Source organism: Spizellomyces punctatus (assembly GCF_000182565.1).
Source record: "Spizellomyces punctatus DAOM BR117 chromosome Unknown supercont1.18, whole genome shotgun sequence".
Classification (NCBI taxonomy): domain Eukaryota; kingdom Fungi; phylum Chytridiomycota; class Chytridiomycetes; order Spizellomycetales; family Spizellomycetaceae; genus Spizellomyces; species Spizellomyces punctatus.
The window spans coordinates 410,069-424,279 of NW_015971554.1; the positions used below are offsets into that span (position 1 = coordinate 410,069).

Consider the following 14,211-nt stretch of genomic DNA (forward strand, 5'->3'; position numbering starts at 1 on the left):
TTTACAATACTTTTCCCGATATTACTTGTAAAAAAAAATGATATTATTTTTGCATGGGAAGAATGGCGGGTGGTTGTTATCAATTGCTCCTGCCCGCTCCTGCAGGGTCTTTTCCATCGTCGTCGTTTGTTCGTTCGTTCACATCGCCAAACAACAAAAAACGGAGGGTGAACAATCGCCAGGTGCGCGCGCGTGTGCGCAGACCTTGTGTGTTGCTTGTCATGTGGGTAGTGCGCAGACAAAAGCAAGTGTGACAATAAAGTGTGAAATAATTTATGCAAGGCGATAATTAACGGTTTCAATTTCTAGTTGTTGTTTTTTTTTTTATTTGGTTTGTTAGTGGACAACTGGAAGGGAGGAGGAGGAAGAAGAAGAGGAAGGGTTTGTGGAGAGTGTTGCAAGTACAAAGGCTTTGAACACCTGCAGGGGAAACGTAAAGGAGGAAGGAGGGAGGGAGGAAGGACGAGGAAGGAAGGAGCTGGGGGGAAGGAACAAAAAGCCTATCGGTCGGCTTGCTTGTTTTTGTTGATTTACTCTTTTTTTTTTTTGCTGTTTTTCGTTGTTGCTTTCAGTCAATCTTTTTGCGTTTGCGTTTGCGTTTTGAGTGTTTGGAAAATGACAAGCAATCCAAACCCTTCTTCTCCCCGTGCTTTTTTTTTTGCCAACTTGCCTCATCCTTGTGGAGGTTTATCAACCAACTTGTGTGTTTCCCCGCTTGTCTTTGAAATAGATTTACAAATATATATCCAATGCAATCATGACTGCCGTTGAGCTACTCTTAGGCTCAACGTCGTCTTCTTTGTCCTCGTCTTCATACCCTCGCTCCCCCGCCACATACCCATCTCCGCCCATCGACTTTAGTTCTTATCAGAGCGGGGGACGCCCAGCAACCATAAAACCTACATCGATGACGGGCATCCCCATCCCGTCCCGTGCGGGATTCGCTGACCATACCATGCATAAAATGGAACCGACAGCTGGACTGGCGGCTTCCACTCAATATCCGTCAGGGATCCCTTCTCAAGACACTTTAGGTACAGTTTTTTTTTTTTTTTTTGTTTTGGCTTTGGCTGGTATCACACACACACAAAAGAAGCGCATGGCTTGCATATCATAAACAAGCTTGCGAGGCTGAAACTTTTAACTGGACACTTGAGAACCCTAGCTCACCTAGCTCACTCTTGCTTTTCCGTACGCTTTCCTTTTGCAGGCGTTGATCTCTCGTCGTCCTTGGATGAAATCCTTGCATGCTTCAAAGCTGGCTTATTGTCGAGGGATGGATATGTGGCAGAGCGATCCACCATTTTGGCAACCTTTGTTGCAAAGGCCTGCATCCCAGGCACAGATCGCATGGCCTTGCTAAAATCCCTCAAGGAAGCCTGGGATGCACGAATGTTGAGCCATGAAGAGTTTGACATTTATTCTGCCAAAGTGTTTTCGGAATTGACTGCGTCGCCGGCAGTCGGATGGTGTAAGTTGCGAAATGTTGGCTTTCTTTGGCGATTCCCTGGAACAAGCGCTCATTCTGATTCATCTCATTTCCAGATGGCACACCAGATACTGGTAGCGTTGCTGGAAGCTTTCAGGAGATGAGCATGGCTGAGCCAAATCAGAAAAGTAGGCTTTCCCGCACGCATCATCGACCCTCGAGTCTTGCAATGGATATTCATCTCTCATTTTTCATTTCAGATTCCAGTATGTATTATTCCATGCCACGATCCACTGCCGAAAGACATACCAACTACGGGAGACCAAACACAGCTGCAGGCAGCGTGCAAGGCCCCATGAACGGACGGAGCATCACCACTGCGTCCCATATACCGCATTCTTACACTTCACACCATCATCAACATCCAATGCAGCAACATCACTATGCATCCTCTCTAGACTCGAATGCCCATATTTTGTCTCAATCCGCACCTCCTGTTCATTTCACCGCCTTGCGCAACAAGCACGAAACACACCACGCCGGATCCAACTATTCGCAAAGCTACGCACGCCAATCACAGCAGCATAACCATTCTCAACACACGCAGCACCAACAACCACATCCAGAACCGCAACGTCCTCAATATCAGACCCACATGAGGCAGGAGAGCTCCTCGCATCCCGCGACTACTCAGCAGCCCCCTCTGCCCACGACTAAAACTAAAAAGGATTGGCGCTCAAAGAACACTGTCGACCCAGAAGTTCTCAAAACTCAAATCGAACAAATGCTTAATGCTCCTCCAGACCCTCCACCTCAAGCCGATCGGGTACCGCCCCCGCAAAATCATAGAGGTTTCGGAGCCAGTGCAAGGCAATACAATATGGACGGTTCAGCATATGTGTCTGGTATGTAATGCCTTGACGTGCACGGTGCGATACAGATTCTCATATAACACTTTTTGTTTTCCAGAGTTTCGAAGAACCTGGCGGTGTCGATGGTGTTTATGCTCTGGGCAGTACACACCCGCACTACGCAAGGGACCATTGGGTGCAAAGACGCTTTGTAACGCATGTGGCATGTGGTATAACCGTCACGGATATCTCCCAAAAGACCGATACCGCGAGCATGCCAACGATGATATGCACCTTGTGTCCTCGCCATCTAATGAACACCTTGCATCACAGCACCGGTCCTTGGGTGCATCGGTACCAGTTAGCTCCTCCCTTGGTGGATATATGGAAGAGAGAGCTACTGTGGTCAAGGAGGAAGAGACGCATCCTTGGGTATACAACGAGTCTGTCACCACAGCAAGCAGGATGGATACCAAAAGAGAACCTTCCCAGTTTCATTTGAATACTACCGCTGACATACCGCGTGAGGAGGTATCCCACCAAGAGTTTCTGCCTGCATCGTTGCCAACCAACAGCACCTTTATGATGCGGCACACCTCTCATCCGTCTCAGGACCAATCGAGTCATCAACGATTTCGTTCCGAGCAGCAAAAGCCCTACAATTTCCGGCCTTTTCATCAAACATTTACACCATCCCCTCCATCAAGCGGATCGCCGCAGACACAACTGTCCTCTATAGAATTTGATATGGATCTTGATATAGACCAGAACGCTCTCGGAACGACGAGTTCGATACCCACTGGGTTCTTTTACCAAGAATGGGACAATAGAATGGAAGACAAGGGGCATGGTTTGATAGACGTGTTTGCAGTGAGATGAGCGGGTACACTTTTAGACGTTTTTTTTTGTGTAGATAGAGTTTTTGTTTACATTTGTCGTCGTCGTCTTTAGATCAGTATGTAGATCGTCCATAGTCTTTAGAAATTTGAGAGAAAGAGCTGTAGGGCAGCCTTTCTTTTTTGCCTTGTATCTGTGTATCAATATATTTGAATGCAAACTTCAAAGATAAAAAGGTCAACCAGCCCATAACACACACAGAAAGGCCCAAAAGGCGGAACACTTCACACTCTTTTAGTCACCGTGCCGCTCTTGTTGCTATGGCAATTGTGCACGAGTCGACTTCCATCCGGCGCGGGGGGGCGAAGGATAACGAAGGGTCGGGGGTACTTTGCTATTGTTTTTTGCCTAGCGGGTGATTTTTGGGAGATTTTATTCCTCGACTTTTTGTGGGGATACCATCTTGGTTTGGGCAACTTTTAACATTTCTATATTATCCCCTTTTTGTTTGCTTTTTTTTGGTTTCTGCATACACAATCATCACCGTATCGAAACTGATGACCGAACCCACGCTGGGTATTGCTCCCCAAGCACACCATCCACCACAGCAAACCCAGGCACAACAGCATCAATCCCAACAGCAGCAGAGCTCCTCTTCTTCTCCCTTTCCTGTCACGCCGGCAGCTGCTCCGGCAGCCGGACCGGTCCCTTCCCGCGCGTCTAGCGCTAGCACGTCGCCTACGTCGGGGTCACACTCGAACGGTATGATGAATATTGGACTTGCGAACGGTGGAGACTCTGCGAGTCAGAGCTCGGATAGTTTGGCCAATTCTCGTGAAATGTATGTATGACTTGGTTTTATACAGTTTTTGGGAGGGGAGTTTGGAGGAATGGAATCTCGGCATGATTGCCCTTTTTTTTTGACACACTGGCTGCTTTGAGTCTGGCAATGACGGGTCCCAATCAAGTGGATTTGGATCTCGATGGGGATTGGGAATGCTACGCATGGATATATCACACGAGATGTCTAAAGACTTCTTTTATTGCCCCTTATCACACTAGGTTGCACGTATACATACAGGATTATCTAGTAAAGAATGGATATAAGGACACTGCCCAACGATTTGCCATGGAAGCGCAAAACGACTTTCCATCAAATCGGTCTGTTCCAATTGACACCCCTCAAGGATTCTTGGTAGAATGGTGGACTGTTTTCTGGGATATTTTTGCGGCCCAGCATCCATCTTCGCGAGATGGAGATAAGCTAAAGACAGTTCCTTCGGACGAGGCTAGAATTTTTGCGCAGGTTCGTAGGGATTCGTTCGAGTTTTGGTGCTCCTGACGGTGGATCCAGTATTCCAACATTTGGCTGTATCGTTCCAGGCACAGAGAGAAAGAAGTGATCCACAGTATGCTCAGCGCATGGCTATCATGCGACAAGAGCTTGCACGCCAGCAACAAGCTGCTACTGCTCATCAAGAAAGTCAACAAGGAGCACCACTGAACGGCATCAATACCAGTTTAGATACTGCCCGATCTCAAGCGGCCAATGCAGTTTCACCTCCCTCGGTTAATCCACTCAACCCTCATAGTAGTCCTGGTATGGTCATTTTGTCCCTCAAGGGCCCTCCAACAGGTCATTAACTTGATACATGGTTCTCAGCGCCACCTGCCTCGGATGTATCCCAACAATCACAAATCCCCGGACCATCTCCTCGGATGCCTCCTCATCCGTCCCCGTCCATTACAATACCACCAGGTTCTGGACGAATTCCTCCAACCCAAGCCTTTGCAGCACCGCAAACGTCACCACAGCAGGCCTTCATTCACATTGCGAAACAAGTATTCCCAGGCCGCGACTTGAACACCTTGACAAAGCCTGAGCAAGAACAGGTTCACAGCATCATCCGGCAACGGTGCGTGAATAATCTTTTTTATGAGATGATAGTGTTACAGTTGAATAACATTCGTGTCTCTTGTAGGTTTCACCGTCAACAGCAGGCGGTCCAACAACAACAGCAACAACAGCAGCATGCATTGATGATGCAGCAGCATCAACAGCAGCAGCAGCAGCAGCAACAACAACAGCACCACCAACAACAATTGCTCCGGCAGCAACAACTCCAACAGCAGCGGGCTGCTAACGGTATGAATCCGGTATTACCCGTAAGTGTTCCGACGGTTTGCAGTCAAACCCCCCGGTACAATTCTCATTTGCGCTCTACTTGCAAGGATGGCGATGTATCTCAACAAGCGCCACATCAAGGTGTCACAGATCTTAGTGGCATCACACCTATGGCAAAGCGTGCTCGTCATAATAGCTACAGTCCTGTCGTAGGTCCAGGACAGATTCCCCAGCAGGGCCTTCCGGCTCAAAGCCCCAATATCCCCCCTTCGCAGACGCAAGCAGGGATGCAGCAAAGTCCTGTCGTTCAGAACGGTGAGTCAACATAATATTGCGATCATTGGAAACCGCGGTATTCGATATCCGAGAGTCTGATGGTCGATATGTAGGTATGATGAATCCGCAGATTCAACAAGCCGCGTATGCGCAAATGTTGGCAGCGCGAGGCGATGTTCCATTAACGCCTCAGGTAAGCCCTCCGTCCCTCTGTTGGGAGATATAGGGCGGACGTTAACTCACGCTTCGTGAATGTAGCAGCAGCAGCAGTTGCATATGCAACGTCGCATGAGTGCGATGCAAGGAATGGCGCAGCCTGGAATGGGAGCTCAACTTTCACAATTGAGTCCACATGGCATGGGGATGAATCCTGCGGCCATGAGACATCCAGAAGGATTACAGAATGGGCAATCTGCTGAGGCCATTATGCAGCAGAATCAAGCCAAGCAGGTAGACAATTGTGGAGAACGTTCGGAAATGAAACCTTTTGACTCATTCTCAATTTTGGTCATTTAGCAACAACAGCTTATGCTCCAGCAACAGCAACGGATCAACCAGTATCATCAGGCGGCTGCTCAATCCATTGTACAACGAAGTCCCCAAGTCGCCCAAGGACAAATACCTCCGACTACTGCGGGTTTGAAGCGGAAAGCCAGTGATATGGCACAGGAAAGCCCGATGCCGCATGGACAAGGCATGGTCACACCCACGTCCGCGCAGCAAGCGCAACTACAGGAGCGAATGATGCAACTTCAGCATGCACAAGCCGCGGCTGCCAGTATGGGAATGAACGTACCGCAAATGGGCGTCCACCCAAATGGTATGATTCCGGGCCAGATGCCACAAGACCCGCGAACGGCGCAGGCGTTGCGACAACAGCAAGCGCAAATGATGCAAATGCAGCGATTGCGCATGGCACAGGAGCAACAGCAGCAGCAAGCTCAAGCACGAGCGGCGCAAGCTCATCAAGTGCAAGCACACGCTCTTGCTCAACAAGCACAAATGCAGCAAGCTCTTGCTCAAGCTCAACAAGCTCAACAGGCCCAACAAGCACAGCAGCAGGCGCTAGTGCAGCAAGCACAGCAGGCTCAAGCTCAGGCACAAGCTCAGGCACAGGCCCAAGCGCAGGCACAAGCTCAATCCCAGCAACAAGGTCAAGGTCAACCTGCTCCTCAAGGACAGGTTCAAGGAGCTGCCAATGCTGGCTACCGGACTCCAACTTCGCGTCCTGGACCTGGTATGGTTCAACAGCATGCAAAGGTATGTATCGGCTACTTTCAAGGTTGGCAAAAGAGTGCTTACATTGAGTATTGCAATCCCATAGATGGCAACACCAGGCGTTCCCACATCAGTTACAGATGGCGCAATGTCTGGTCCCCCTGCAAAGCCGCCGACTCCGGCCCCAGTACCAGGATCAGCTGCACCGACGGCCCAAAAGTTTGCAGTCCCACAAAGCATGATGCCCTCAGCTTCGTCGGTAACGGCAATGGACGCGCAATCTGTCTTGGCCGGCTCGTCCCAGCCGCCCAGCACTGATTTGGCACTACCGACGACTGAAACGGACGATTTTGATTTAGAAAAGATGCTTGGAGAAGACTCTTTGCAGGATTGGATAAATAACTCTAGCGTCATGCCCGGCGGCGATACAGGTGATCCTTTCGATAGCCTGCAGGATTTTTTCATGGGCTCAGCCCCTGAAGGGCTGAGCCATCCTGACAGCAACACCAACCAGTCGGGAAACGGGGTGGGGACTAGCGGCCAAGCAGAATCTTCCAGCGCCGAAGGTTCCGATGGCGCCGTCGATCGTGACGGTGCCCCGGCTAGTCTCCAAACGTCCGTAAAGGCGCAAAGTTCAGTAAGCGGGAGTAACTCGACAAGTGTCACCCGCCTGAACCAGAATATACCATTGCACGAGGGATATTTAAAGCCGCTCGCCAATCTGAGCGGGCACAACGACAAGGTGATGACATGCGCGTTTCAACCGTCTGGAACGATGATGGCATCTGCTGGGCGTGATCTAAAAGTTCTTGTCTGGCATGTGGCACCCACTGAGAATGGTGTGACCGATGGGAATAGCCTTGGCGAGCCAATGAAAATTGCGCAATTGGATGGGCACACTGCTCAGGTTACCAATGCCAGGTTTATGAGTTTGGCAAAGATTTGTGGACCAGAGGCCAAATCGATTGTCCCGGATGATATCCCAGTGTTACTGGCGACGAGCAGCGCAGACAGTACTGTTCGAGTATGGGATCTGACTCAAATCAAGGATAAAAAGAGCGAGGATGGGACTGGGGTTGCGGAATTGGTGATGACGTTTACCGGCCACCAGCGACAATTGACGAGTGTGGATTTTTGTCCGGTGGCGGCTGCCCCTGTAGGTGGAGTGGCGGGGAATAAAAAGCTCATGATGTGGGCTGCTAGCTTGGATGCGGAAGGTAATATTTGTGTTTGGGAGGTTTGGACGGGCAAGGTTGTCAAAACTTTTGAGTTGGTATGTTGCTGTGGTCTTTTTGATGAAATTGGAATGAATAATGCTCATTGAAAATTTTTTATCATTCAGCCAACGGCGGGGAAAGCATCAAAATATTCCGCCTACAATCCGCTGCGGTTCCGGCATAACCCAGGTCAGAACTCAAATCCCATCTTGGCAGCCGCATTCGGGACGTCCATCTACTGCGTGGAACTTCCCATGTCAGATACCGCAGGGATGGCTGGCCAACACAAACTACATACACTCGAGACACCCCATCAAAAGAACATTATTAGCCTCGACTGGAGCGTCGATGGCAATTGGCTGGTAACAGCCTCAGAGGACAAGATTGTTCTCTGGGACGCACGAAGTAGCGGGGCCATCAATATGGGCATGGTTGTTGGGGCCGTGAAAGTCGAACCCTTCCGCCTCTTTTCGCAGATTCCGACTCAAAGCGGCAAAATCTCCAGCTGCGGCTTCATCCAAACCCCCTTATCAACTCCCACTGCCGCTTCACCTACTAGTACCAACCATACCCACCATTTATCCGACATGCCACCGTCAACACCCCGAACAAACCCTCTCACCCTGCCACCACGCGTGGTGTTTGGAGAGTACGAAACAATCTACGTATGGGACGCCCCTGGCGATGTCTCTACCGGCGGTGGTCGGGCGTGGCATGGAGGTGGTCTCAAGGTCGTTGCCCTAAAGAGCTGTCAAGCGGGTGTGGTCAGCTGCGTTGCTAGTGGACGGTGGGGAGACTTTTGTGTGCTTGCTAGCGGAAGTCAGAGCAAGGAAGCCAATTTGAAGGTTTGGAGAGTTGGATAGAAAACAAGTGTGGTGCGCGGCTTTTGTTACCCATTTTTTTTTTTGCTCTACGGACTTTAGTCTGGTTGTACAAGGAGCATGGACGGAGCGAGTTATTTAGCACAATTGATGATGTGGGGGGGAACTCTGTTACCGACCTTGCCCTCTCCGAACCCTTTTATTTTCATTGATTCTTTTTTTTTTTGTCATGGACATTTTCCAAAGAAGTTGTGGTTTTTTTTCAATTATTTTTTCAAATGTATCGGTTTATTGTTTTTGTTTTTTGTTATTGCTGGGGGTTTTGGAGTAGTAGTATTTTTTCTTTTTTTTTTGGTTTATTAAAATATCAAAAAGTTTTATTTTCTTTTTTTAAAATGTGGGTGTTTTGTGTGTTGCATCCTTTTTTTCTTTTTTTCTATTCTGTATATATTTTCTGTTTGTGGATCGTATCTTGCATTTTTTTGTTGGTTTTCGTGATATTTCTATCTACGGGCTTCACAGAATAGGGTTTTAGATGGCGCCAGTTCAGATTATTGCAGCAGTAGGAGTGTTGAGGGGTACATTTAACAATGATACGTAAGCTTGTTTTGTTTCTGAAGGGGCGGTATGAGCAAGTGCCTTTTGTTAAAAAAGGAGTTGTGAATCAAGATAAGGTCAAACTTTCCTTTTTTTTTGGATGAAAGTCGGTTGTCATAAAACATTGGAAGATACGGGACAAAAGCGATGGGCACTCACAAAAACAAGAAGCAAAGAAGAAAAACAGATATAATCATAAACAAATCAAAAAAAAACTGCTATGGTACAAAAAAGAAAAAGAACATTGCTTTGCCCCCATTCTACCCGACTGCACCCAACTTGTGTGCCCCACCCGCACCCCCCAACTTGATCAAAGCACTCTCATACTCTTTTTTAAAAGGTCCAAAGCGTGCAACCAAACAATGATAATTATGTCTCAAATGGGGTGGGATCATGGTTAATGTCAAGCAATCGGGGGACGGAAGGCGAGGTGGTGGTGGAAGAGAAGAATCAGTTGGATCAAATTGCATAGAATGACGAACCAGTTCTCCTTGAAGGACTTGAAGGTACTCTTCGGCTTTCATGACACCGAATCGTTTTTCTAGTGCTTCGCGGCCACCGGGTCCTCGGGTATCATTTGAACCTTCTTCTTCGACGTGGGTGGTGGTGTTGGTATAGGGGTGGGTATCTTTTAGGCGTTCACGGCCTTTACGTTGTCCCATGATGATGTGTTCGAGGTGGGTGGGGTGGGAGGTACGTACTTCTTGGAGGTGTTCGCGTTCAACGCGGTCCATGATGAGAGCAAATGTTCGCATGGTGATACCGGTGGGGTTAAGGTCGTTTGAGCTGGCGTAGGACCATAAGAGTGTGCCGTGGTGGGTGTTCCATTCTCCGAGAATAAATGCGACCATGGTTCGGTCGTTTTCGAGTGGTGGTGTTGTAGAAGGGTTTTCGTGAGGGGAGGAGCCTTCGGTGCTTCCGTCGGCGCTGTTGGCTCGAGATGGACGTTTGGTTTTATGTCGACGGGGTTTGGATGCTGCAATGTATGCGCAAGCTAGGTATCGTCTCACGTGTCCTTGCTCGGTCTCGGCGGCGGGTGGGGTCGCAGAGGGTGTACTGGATGGCCATTCGGTGCGTCCGACAATGCGTTCGCAAACTTCTTCCCAGAGTTGACTTCTTTTCATTAGTTTCTCCCAACTCCCAATGTCCTCTACTTGCTCCATGTATCGAGGGGTGGCTAGTACAACCAGCTTTCCTTCGACATAAAGTCCTTTGACATTTTTGAGAATGCTGTCGACCGTTGATTTGGGATGCTGGTCAAGCAGCTCATCAGGGACGCGCCAAATGTCGAATTCAAATGGTCCATTGCCGAGACGAATGTGGGGGAGGAGGCAGGTTTTGCGGCTGGATGCAAACAGTTGTATCGGGCGCCACTTGCCAGTTCGATGTTTATTTCCTCCTCCGCATTCGGTGCAAAAGGCGTACTTTGCCGTGCATGCTATAGAAAATATTAAAACATGATTTTAACCTCAACGGAATGCTAGCAGGAAAAGTTCTTTTGTTTGTGGTGTGGATAAACAGAAATAAAACATACCTGGACAAATGTACTCTGTGCCAAAAGCAGGTTCAATCCACTGTCCACGGACAGACACTGTATGTTCAGAGCCATTGACTGTCGTCTTTGTCACCGGCACACCAATCTCATCACCCACTAATCGCATTCCCCCGACTCCAATATCATTTTTACAAACTTCGCAGTGGATAACGCGTTCCCTAGGATTTCGCCAGACCCTTTTACGCCTATTTTTAAGAGCAGGCTCGTCGGGCGCGGCACCCCTTTTGGCCGCACATGGTAAACAGACGACATCAGATGCGTATGTAGCTGCTAGTTGATGTTCGCGCCCAAATATATGGGCACGGGCAATGTTCACGGAGCATTGAGTGCACAGCACTTCTTCCTCTAGGAACATACGCCTTTTGCATTGGGATGATTTCAACAATGTAGCTTTACGTGGGTATATGTGAACTGTACGAGAGCCGGACGATGCAGACGGCGACGTCTCCGTAATGTCCTTGCTTGCAATATTGCTTGTTGGGACAGTCTCCCGCGGAGAGTGTGACTTCCCGAGGGATGGTGTGACATGCGAATGTTTACGCACGTGAGGCGGTGACTCATCGGACCTTACCCTCCGAACGTTAATTTCTTGTGGTTCCGACTCAGCCAGGAACTCAACAACATCCTTTCCAACAGCTGAGCCAGGACTATCGTCCATGCGAAGGGATTTCAATGTGCATTCACTCTGCTGAGAGGTTGGTGAGTGTACCAGCGGATCATCTACATCGATCTCCGAGTTCGCGCGACTAGAGCGGTCTCCGCCTTTTGGGGAATAGTTGACATCCAACCACGACATGGCTCGTTCAATTTCGTGCAGGGGCTTTGGCGCATTACTAGCATCCCATCGACTTGTCGCTGACTGCTTCAACAAATGAAATTTTGAGTTGGAATTGGGCATCAGTCCAGGTTATATATATGATGTTGTACAAAGCGTATTTCTTTGCAGCAGCGAGCATGTACATGTAGACACATTCGGCAAGATTGGTTACATACCTGGCCAGTGGTCCGAGGTACATCAAAGTCCATGATACACGGCGCGGATGCCACAGCTTGTGACTCCGTCGCAGCTGTTGTCACAGTGTCGTTGATGAAAGCAAGGTACTCTCCCACTTCATCCATCACCTGCCGACAGGATGATTCAAGACCCAGTCTTTGAGGCCCGTGAAGCGTTGGATCCACAAGATTGTCCAGAACAGCTGTATCCTCTTGATCAGCAGCGTATTGAGATCCCATTGTGTCCAATACGGCGCCATTGGATGGTCGAGGTGACGAGAAGGCGGCAGGTCTATTGTAGGTGGTTTGCGGCCAATATGGTACGGACGATGGAGTCCAGGTGCCCAAAGATTGCCATGGCGCATGATAAGGTTTGTCGAATTGAAAGTGCGGGAAGGTACTGGTGACCGTGTTACTGACAGGTGTATATGATGGTTGATGCGTTTGTTGCGATGGGTTAAATTCGGATGAATGATGCGAGTGGAGATGTGGTGGATGGCTGGACAGCGGTCGTATGGACGGAGCGTATGGCGGTGCAGTGTCCGTATCTTCAGGAAAGTAAAAACGCATAGCATGGGCAAGAAACAGAGAGAAACCAAAGAATCAGTTAGCCTTTTAACCATCAATGACAGAGAAAACGGATGGCTGCAAAAGGCCCTTGGTGAAATACCAACAAAAAAAAAAAAAAAAAAAAGATGAATGACTACGTACAATGCGGCGGAGGAAAGCCCCTTGGCGGTCCAGGAGACTGCCGAGCACCATCATACGATAAAGCTGACACATTTACATAGCGAAGACTGGGCGAATCTGGTCCAACAGAGTACTGCCCGGAAGCAGAACTGCGGTCTGCCATCAGATCGTAAAGATCGGCAGAGTATACGTTGGAGGGAACAGATATGAACGGTGCCATATAGCGCATTGTAAAAGCATCTCCGTGATCATGAAGCGCAGGATTTCCAGCGATCCTACTCTGATCCACTTGAGAAACACTGCTGCTCGAGTCCACACGATGGCTTTCCGCTGATATCTCACGATGTGTAGATTGTGTTCCTTGCGGATATACCTCGTCCCAATCTGGGCCGTACGGAACCCATTCTCCAAGCGATCCAGTCAACATGTTGGCCTCCGTTGTTGCTTCCGTCGTCGTTGCCGCGGTACTGCTCCTTCCGATGTTGTCGTCGTTGTTGAACGTCACCAAATAAGGTTGTGAATACATCGGAGGGCCCTGGCTGCACGTGTCCTCGCCTTTGAACCCAGGCATTTTTCCTACTCACTCTATTCCTTTCTTGCCGCCCTCCGCCCCGTCGTCGTCGTCGTTGTCGTCGTCGTCAAAAGTTCGTAAATCCAAAAGTTTAAACCAACAAAAACTCAAAACTAGGTAAAAATAAAACGTGAAAATGGGCAAGGCTTTGTAATAAGTGCGACAAAAGGGCAAAGCGTTCTCCAAACATGCGATCTATGTGGCACAGTCACAATAGCGAGTCTAGAGCGTAGAGTCAACGGGACTTTCTTCTCCCCGTTGTGGCGGAAACGATAAACAACAGTATTTTGTTGATGACGAAGCAAATCCTTTTTTTAGATATTTTTATAATGTTGGGATACTTTAAAAGGGCTGTAGCGTTTGCTGACCCGATTTTAGGTTTTTGTTTGGGGGAGATTTGCAAGTGTTGCTTTCTGTGCCATAAGTGTGAGGGTGTGCTTTTTGGGCGGGGTGTGCAATGTGGTGGTTGTGTGCAATGTGGGTGTGTTCAGCCAAAGATGGCGGGGGCGAGAAACGCCCAAAATCCAAGGTACCGCGTTCTACCACGGTATTTGAAGTGTTATTCCCGCCCATTGAAAACTAAAATGGGCCAGAACGGGCTTTCTTTTTCATGTGCAGATGCAGGTTGCGGGTCATCTGTAAAAGTCCGCTAAACGGCATCACATGGGCAATTGTTGAGTGGGCTTCAAGTCCGACCACGAAGAAATTCCATCTCCCCATTTTAGACCCTGGTTTATCTCAGCAAGAAGGGCACTGGGCGATTCGTCGATTCGTAACAAGCATTGTGCTTAATCTTAGTCAGACATTGATACATGAAGCGTGCGCATGTTATTCAATGGTCTCGTGGTGTAGTTGGTTATCACATCAGTCTAACACACTGAAGGTCTCCAGTTCGAACCTGGACGAGACCATCACCGTTTCTTTTCTTTTTTGCACGATGGCTGAATGATCTCATCTCAGGACGGGAAGGAAATGGAGCATTTATCATGAACAAGGACTCTTGTCTGGAACCAGGACCAGACTGAAAGCCA

General features: G+C 48.8%; 3 protein-coding genes and 1 non-coding gene across 4 annotated transcripts; 3 read left to right on the top strand and 1 right to left on the bottom strand.

The window, feature by feature from the left end:
* Window positions 1–303: 303 nt before the first annotated feature.
* On the top strand, window positions 304–3,354 carry SPPG_07980 (uncharacterized protein). Its single transcript, XM_016756132.1, has 5 exons — window positions 304–1,034; window positions 1,211–1,471; window positions 1,546–1,617; window positions 1,690–2,334; window positions 2,399–3,354. The coding sequence occupies exons 1-5, from the start codon at window positions 758–760 to the stop codon at window positions 3,157–3,159; spliced, it is 2,016 nt and encodes a 671-aa protein (XP_016604813.1). The 5' UTR covers window positions 304–757; the 3' UTR covers window positions 3,160–3,354.
* Window positions 3,355–3,499: 145 nt separating this feature from the next.
* Window positions 3,500–9,156, top strand: SPPG_07981 (uncharacterized protein). Its single transcript, XM_016756133.1, has 11 exons — window positions 3,500–3,958; window positions 4,180–4,423; window positions 4,501–4,717; window positions 4,781–5,033; window positions 5,100–5,283; window positions 5,350–5,557; window positions 5,632–5,711; window positions 5,777–5,968; window positions 6,035–6,778; window positions 6,843–8,009; window positions 8,079–9,156. The coding sequence occupies exons 1-11, from the start codon at window positions 3,675–3,677 to the stop codon at window positions 8,814–8,816; spliced, it is 4,311 nt and encodes a 1,436-aa protein (XP_016604814.1). The 5' UTR covers window positions 3,500–3,674; the 3' UTR covers window positions 8,817–9,156.
* Window positions 9,157–9,586: 430 nt separating this feature from the next.
* Window positions 9,587–12,571, bottom strand: SPPG_07982 (uncharacterized protein). The gene is made up of 2 exons (XM_016756134.1): window positions 10,906–12,571; window positions 9,587–10,809 (listed from the first exon to the last, which is right to left on the bottom strand). Exons 1-2 carry the CDS (start codon window positions 11,822–11,824, stop codon window positions 9,632–9,634), a joined length of 2,097 nt encoding a protein of 698 aa, XP_016604815.1. The 5' UTR covers window positions 11,825–12,571; the 3' UTR covers window positions 9,587–9,631.
* Window positions 12,572–14,017: 1,446 nt separating this feature from the next.
* On the top strand, window positions 14,018–14,091 carry SPPG_10186. The gene has a single exon. It is a non-coding gene; the product is annotated as a tRNA-Val (tRNA).
* Window positions 14,092–14,211: the final 120 nt, after the last annotated feature.